Source organism: Temnothorax curvispinosus, unplaced genomic scaffold (assembly GCF_003070985.1).
Source record: "Temnothorax curvispinosus isolate PA1 unplaced genomic scaffold, ASM307098v1 QBEX01000305.1, whole genome shotgun sequence".
NCBI classification, from domain to species: Eukaryota; Metazoa; Arthropoda; class Insecta; order Hymenoptera; family Formicidae; genus Temnothorax; species Temnothorax curvispinosus.
The window spans coordinates 430,912-439,023 of record NW_020210085.1 but is presented as its reverse complement, the minus strand read 5'-3'; the positions used below and the strand labels follow the sequence as shown (position 1 = coordinate 439,023).

General features: G+C 37.8%; 1 protein-coding gene across 1 annotated transcript in view; it reads right to left on the bottom strand.

The window, feature by feature from the left end:
• Positions 1-380: 380 nt before the first annotated feature.
• LOC112452726 overlaps positions 381-8,112 on the bottom strand; it is a 43,809-nt gene continuing 36,077 nt past the window's right edge. The window contains exons 20-21 of the mRNA XM_025013078.1: positions 7,568-7,935; positions 381-6,080 (exon numbers count right to left, since the gene is read on the bottom strand). Coding sequence (XP_024868846.1) covers positions 5,801-6,080; positions 7,568-7,935 — 648 coding nt within the window. The 3' untranslated portion in view covers positions 381-5,800. The remainder of the gene's footprint in view (positions 6,081-7,567; positions 7,936-8,112) is intronic.

Below are 8,112 nucleotides of genomic sequence, written 5' to 3'. Positions count from 1 at the left end.
ATTCTCTTAAGCAGAAAAATTGTTCCGCGCTGGCCTACCACACGTGGGGTACAGGTGTGAGTCGTAATAACATAGTGGGTGTGCCCTTTAACCCTTAATATCCCTACCTTCGCGCTGACTTCACTAAGGCCGCCGCAAACGGACGTAGGAACACGGCAATCATCGTACCTCTGTATCAATTGCAGGCGCATTATTATTGCGGATATACTTGGCGGTGCGCCGTATCATTGAACTTTCGGCAATATGCCGCGCGATCGCGAACGTTGTCATTGGCGACATACATTACGGTCGAATGCGCTTTTCTTATCGTACAAAGGAATTCATTTTCAGGAATTTTCACACAGGGATTAAAGGCGTGTGGAGTATAAAAAAAAGAAACGTTTCTCTGAACAAAAATGCAGAGTTTATTTGAAATGTCTAAAATGTATTACTTAGTATAATACTTCAGCGTAGTATAATACTTCAAGTCGTGAAAAAAAAGTATCGTTAATAATCGTTCGGACGTTACTTCACAACCGTCCAGCGATTCGTTTTGATACAGTAAAGTGCAATGAAAATCTGAAAGTCGGTGCGCCACCGAGGTAATCACACGGTGAGTTGAGCAAACCAATTTGGCGATTGTATCGTGATGTATAAACGTAGTAACGTCTATACACGAAGTGAAAACGATTTGAATCTCCGGTAATTGTAAAGTAACGCTATTTACGCGCTTCACTTTTACGTGAGCAATATTCAAAAGAATGCTGAAAGTGAAAATTTTCCATTTGAGAAGTTGAGAAAAAAAAGTATTGCAGTTTGCTGAAAACCGCGACAGTCTTGTTGTCACTGACAATAAAATTTCAGTCGAAATTGCGGAGCTTATATCGACCTTCGAAAGAAGAATTTAATAAACATTATGAGATAGCTCACGAAACGTGATTAAAATATAATTATTAGCGTATAATAAATTGCGTTCACCGCTTCCATTTGAGCGTCAAACACGATACAGACGAGTAATACAAATGAATACTAAATACTTTTAACCTTTACGTATATACCCTGTTCTCTCAGTTATAGCTGATATTCTCTACTGAATAGGTGGTCTCACTCGTGTCTCAAGTAGAAGCGTTGCTACACATCTACACTGCTAGGAATATTATCGCTAACATAACTGTCGTAACTTTAGCGGCTTTCAAAACCATCGTTTCTTACAGATGCAATTCCTAATATGTAACGATCAACTTCGCCATCCTTTTTCGTTATTTTAATCTTTTTTTTTTTTAAATTTATTTAGTTATTTAAATTTGATTTGATTGAAATAAATGGTTAAAAAATGCATTGGTATTGCAAAGAGCTAAACGATGGTCTTCGAAGATACCGAATATCGTAATACTTTGTTCGCACTTATCGAACTGAACATTTTTTTTTAATTCTTTTTTTTTTATAGAGCATCGTAATACCATACGACTCCCTTTGATAATAATGAAAAAGATACATGCATATATATTTAATAATCTATACGATATAGATGAATATATTCAGTAAAATGATAAGCGTGACACGATCGTTACAATATTACCAAGTATTCCTTCAACCGCGTGCATGAGATAACATAGAATAGGTATTATAAGTAGCGTTTTGATTTTTCAGGTACTTTATACACGTTATTATTATTTCGTATAAGGCAGATTGAAAATCGTGTCGCGTTTTCGCGAAACGAAAGTAAGGTATATACTTGAAGTGCGTTACTTAAAATAGTTATTGTTGCAATGAAAGGCGTTGCCTTTCAATTCACGAAATTTTCTTACGCTTTCTTATCTCAAGGAATATTTCCTGATGATATTATTTAACTCCTTCACGTTCAAACGATACGAGACAAAAGATTTCAATAGTATTTTAAGTAACACGTTGTAAAAAGTTCTGTGTGCTAGTCCGTTATTTCATAACACTACAGTCATATGAATATAATATGCGTAAGTCTCCACATTAGATCGCCATTATCGCCTAAAGTAAGCGCAAAGACACGCTTGATTAATGATTATTGAGTTTCATTATCGTTCTCGTTAAGTCAGAGATCTTTATTTCATCAAACAATTCCATTGTGATATATAGCGATTGTCATATTGATATATTTTATCGAAAAGTATTCGATGCCATGGACGTTCGTCCGTCTAATAACGGGCAATTAAATAACTGCCATTCTCTTATACGATAAATCGTAAGTACGTATGTACTTTATTATTGGATAATCATCCAATAAATTCTCACTCAATACTCGTTCTCTAGTTGATGTTAAAATAATAACGAGCAAAAATTTTTTTATGTAAGTTACGCCTAAATAAAAGATGATCAAATGATTTACGTTAATTAAAAAAAAATCAGTCACTCTTGCTGCTAAATTTAATCAAAATTTTTAATTAAAATTCAATCAAAATTTGTAGAGGAAAAATAGCGAAAGATATGTTCCCGTTCATGTTAGGCTGTAGGAATCATTTCTCCGATCGCTATCTCAGTATCTAATTACACTCTTATAATTGATTGATGTCAAAATAAGAGCTTCTTTTGCTTAACACAGCTTCATTACGGCGTAATGAAAGACTGTATTAAACTGATAACATCAACGTCCGTTATAGCGAAGACAATAGTCAAGCTCGTGGAAAGACTGAAATTGTATATCTCCACTTTCAATTAAAACTACATTCCTTGCAACTTTTTTATATGCGTCGATTGCGATAAAAAAAATCGCGACATTCAGCTCGACGCATTCATCGTATATAACTTCTCTCACATTCGTGATCTTTTCAACATTCGTTATTCGAGATAGTCGCCATCTGTGTTTGTGATTCATTGATGCGACACAAGACGGCAAAAGTACCGTCTTTAATTATCTTGTCAACTCTTTTTCTTTTCTCTTTCTCTTTAATACAGTATACTTTACAATAAAGTATATATAAGGCTTCTCTTTATCCATTATTTTCATCGATGCAGCTAGTGCATCGAATTTGAAAATTATACTCGGCTCACGCGAGTTTCTCATCGAGAGATATCGATACTGAATAGAACTATATCTCTATTTAGTGCAGCTCATCTCCCTATCGAGTCTAAGCATCACTGTAAATACTTTGATTTTTCAATCGTATAACAAAACTCTGTCTAATAAACATTCGCTATTCGTAGCACATGGTACTTACGTAAAAAAAAAAAATGTGCTGTCGGCGACCATACTACCATTCATGCAGGTCGACGTGCTAGATCTTTCGCAATATAAAGTAAAAATTCACAAAATCAACAGTGTAAAGTGACGGTAATTTAATATAGTTAGCAATCCCAAAAAGACACGTTTCTGTAATATTGCTATATTTCCCCGTGGAATTTCTCGGGCATGGTATTTTACCTTACCGTGGTATTATTCACAAAGTTCTATGTGTCAAAACGATATTAAACCACCGTTACTTTACACAGTTGTAATTATTCTATCTACACACAGATTGTGTTTCGCTATCTCTATGTAGTCCGCAAAATGCCAGATGGACTTACCGACAATATCGCCTCTCTCATGAGAAGCTTAAGATCTGCATAAGCATGAATCGGAGTCGTTACGCTCAAGCGCTTACACAGTAAGCATCGTTAGCAAGTTGTAAGCTCTCAATGATTGACCATAAGGCATTTCTCGCATTACCACTCATTGTATATCATACATTTTCTCAAAAAGACTTTACAAAATAGATTTCGACAAAAATTACAGCATCCACATATCACTCTTATCAAAAGCTCGGTATTTTTTTTTAAGTTTCTTAAAAATTATTTTTCTCTTTGGAAAAATAATTTTCGCCTCTTAGCACAAACTTTGCTTACCATTTCTCTTTAAGTCTATTTATATTAGCCATTGTTTCACTTTCAAATACGAGTGTCTTCAAATATCAAAGACAAATCCCGAAAAAAATCGATACATATAATATTTACAATGAGAAATTCTGACTAATTATATTAATGAGTCGTTAATAGTCTCAAACGACATGTATGTATTTTTCTCTCGTTAAAGGATCATATGCGAGAAAGATCAAAGAACTGTCAAAATACATTACAATCTAAAACTTTCAACCATATTAAAAGAAAACATATTTATATAAATACAGCTTCCAATCACATATGACACTAGATAAGTATCGTTAATAGCATGCACATTGTTATGGATATCAAATGTTCTTGATATGACACAAGATGAGAAAATTGGAGGTGCAGAATATTTCGGGAATGATATAACTGCATGCAATAGGTGCTAAAGTGTATACATATCCGCATGCATCCAAATTATTAATGTGCAACATTATATTTGTTATTATTCACAGTGCATGAACAGCCGATAAATCCCATTGCTGTATTTAAAATCAATCATTTTTATATAAGGCCAGTGTATAAATCACCATGCACGTGTAGGAAAATTTGCTCGCACAAGCCGTTTTCCGAAAATTCATAATACTTAACCCTAGCTCGTAACACTCCAGTCCAGTAGACCACTAAATGTTTTTTGGTTTTATAGTTTTTACATAATAACATAATTTTCTAGTTTCCTTTTAATAAGTTCAGTTTAAATTTAAATCATTTTCTTGACCTGATATTATCATAAACATCTCGTTCAGAGTCCATATTACCAATTTCTATAGTATAAGCTTAAAAATATTAATTAGAATGAAAATGACAATGTGAAAAAGTCGAACGGTCTCACGGACCGGAGTGTGGCGAATTAGTGACTCGAAAATAAGTGTGGCTGGCTAGGGTTAATATCTTTGAAGCGTAAATATCCGATGTAGCTTGTGTATGTTTCATACATTTGCGGAGATATAGGGAAAAAGATATCGAAAAAAATATTCGTTGTTACGGAAACAAAAATATTAGAAGCAGCGTTGCGGGGAAAATACTTGGAACAAACAGGAAGCTTAGCAATATGGAATCCAAGTACCGTTCCTCGGTAAAATTCGATGTAAATGGACTCCCGTCCGTCAAAAAATTGTAAAGTCCACTTTAGGTTTCCGATTTTACATCCATCGGGAGGAAAATTAAGCATTGTCCTCCAAGAAAAATAGTATATGTAATGAGTAAAATATATAATATATGATCTCTGTATATATATATGTATATATATATATCTATAAATAAACATTTATACACTTTAACAATAACATAGGCTGCTGGCGCGCGCAATTTAGAACAATGAGAAAATAACTGTATCAATAATGCAATATTACGTCTCGTTGCATCTCGTTCTTGCACGAATACTAAAATAGAAGAGCAGGATATTTTTAACTGCGACGTTCGAGATTCGTTGCCAGACTTGTCTCTGTACTATAAATTTAATCAATTACTCAACCGCGAATCTATCAAAAATATAAATATAGTAGACACGCATTGATTCAGAATATGGAAATATTCAATTTCCATATATTATAAAACTCATCATTTTTCTATTACGTCATGATAACTTGTGGCTAAAAGTTACAGACTATCGATCGAATTTCGCACACGATGAAGGAACAAAAATAAAGATATACGCAGGCAGTGAAAGAATCAGTCGCTCAAGCGCCGGCAAATCATCTCCTCGAACGCATTGCCGAATTCAACGGGCAATTTAAAATTAACGGTCTAATAATACCGCGCGCTCGCTAAAAATTCGCGGACAGCCTTACGTCGCGGGCTCGATCGTTAAATCACGATTCCCGACGCGCGTATCGGAACGGATATACACATCTTATCCATTTTTTCGCCAAGAATCAGTCGATCGTTGGCGTCGATATTTTTCGTATATACCTGCCGTATTATCCGCTCACACCGGCGGTGGCCCCCTAGGGTAACGTACCAGCAGCGTGAACCGACTTTGCGTGTTCGCAGTCTCGCAACACTGAGGCGTGAAGAAATAAACGGCGACGAAAACGGCGGTCATTGCGAAACAGAAGGACAATGCCACCTTGGCGATTCGCCGGATTCCCGCCCAGGATATCGGCTTGTCGTCGGGGTTGTCGCCCTTGGCGTTGCTTCTCGTCATCGGCACCAATTCCGCGTCGCTTTTTGATGTATCTACGCCGCAGATAGCTTTCTTGCGCTTGCTAAAAAAATAGGAGAAGAAAAAAAATATTTCGATGGCCGAAACGAGCGCTGTTCAATACTGCCGGGCACCGTGCGCATTAATGGCACGCTTATGTTTCCGTTATTTTATTCATATCGCATAGCGTAAATTTTGTTTCGTTGAATAATGTGTTAACTTGCGAGTCAGGCGCATACATAACTTGACCGTTTGGAGGAGAAACTTGTAGGAGCTCGCGACTGGGAAAATTAATTTATGCCGTCCCACGGGTTACGATAATACGAGCGAACCGGTAATAGCAAAGTTCGTCGGAAAATCAATTTGGAGATGCATACACGTAACTTGGAAGTTGCGAGATTGGGCTTGCAATTACAGCTAGGGTTGCCCTATTCCTCCGTTAGTATTACGTAAGTGCACGGTTATTTGATTTTTCCGCAAATATTCATTTAACTCCCGCCTTAATCCGCGAACGGTGAGGGAAGCGGCTCAAAATGTACCGTTGTCGTTAAAACCTAGCTGTTTGTAGACGTGGAGGAAGATGAAAAGGAAGAGAGAGAAAAAAAGAAAACGCGTGAAACGTGGCGAAACGGAAGACCGTCAATCGAAGAAAATGGCACTGGGTTTTTATATCTCCTTTTATGACTCGGAGTGCGGGCAGATGTTTCACGCCCGCGAAAACTAAACCTATTATCCGCCACCACCGAGCGATGATTGAACGTGCCTATAAAAACATCCTTAAAACAAAGTTAAATGAGATACACCGCGGTGATAATTGGAATCTGTAATCATGTTGAACAATATCGTAAGACAGTACTTGACAAATGAGAGGAGAGGAAAAAACCGACGCTTGATCAAAAGCTATACCGACGTGGTAACACATTATTTCATTCATTTTCGAATCACTCGGGTAAAGATTAATTAATAAGAAGACGTCATGCTGAACGTTTAGCAATAATACAATGCACTTTTGCATAACATTTTGAAACACTGCAGGTGATCCGAAATTACGAAAAAAAAACGCGTGGGTTACAAGTATTTTTTTTTTAAAGATGTGCACTACCGTTAAGAGACCGTGGTGCAGTCACCGTACTGGTTCTCGGCAAAAATTCTTATATTCAAATGAGCTGCCTAATGCCCAGCGCTATGGACCAACGACCTCGCGCGTCCCCACATCTAAATAGTCGCCTTCATTCTTTACTTCCCATTTCGACGTTATGCAAATGGAATGTGAGCGTAGGCGGCGGTTCTTAAATTCTGAGCGAGGTCTCATTCTCAAATGCTTGAGCTAAATTCGGCGAGCGTTCGCCTATTTATGCGGTTCGATTGTCACCTCGTTTGAATGACGTCGTCGCGCGAAATAAAACGTGATATCGATTATTCGATTTCAGAAATAATTTGTGTTTTCACGCAAAATTCCCCGTGAATAGGATCAAATGAAAAAAGCTTTAATGCGCAGAGATTTGGAACCGTAATAAAAACCGGGAAGGGTCATAGGTCGTAAGTACTTACTCTGCGGGATAGTGAACCTTGCTGGCTGTTCGTTTGGCAGCACGTACGTCCGCCACCATGGTACGCACGACGATCTCCTCGCACTGCTTTCGCAAATCGCGCAGCTCGGTCTCGGTGTGTTCGATTTTCTTCCAGAGGTCGGTCAGTGCCTCGCTGTCCGGTGCCAGCTGGGTCTCCAAGCTACGCGTAAGTCGCCGTAGCGCGGCCAATCTATGCTCGCGCTCGCTCAGCTCCTGATCGCTCCCGCTATCGGAGATTCCACTGTCGGAGAGCGAACCACCCTCCTGCGTGTGATTGCTCGCGGAGTTACCGGCGAACTTTCCGCAGTGCACCTCTTCCGTCGTTGCATCGTTCAACACCGCATCGTTCTGAAGCACAGAGATCATCGGAATCGCGCATGATTAGTGATTGTTGTGCGTAATAGATGCGATAAGTAAGAATACAAGGAGCACTGTATATTTAGAGAATTTTGCAGTTAAAGCGCGGTTTCTAAGTCATTGAAATATTAATTTAAGTTATTGATCACGGCAACTGGTTAAAGAAAG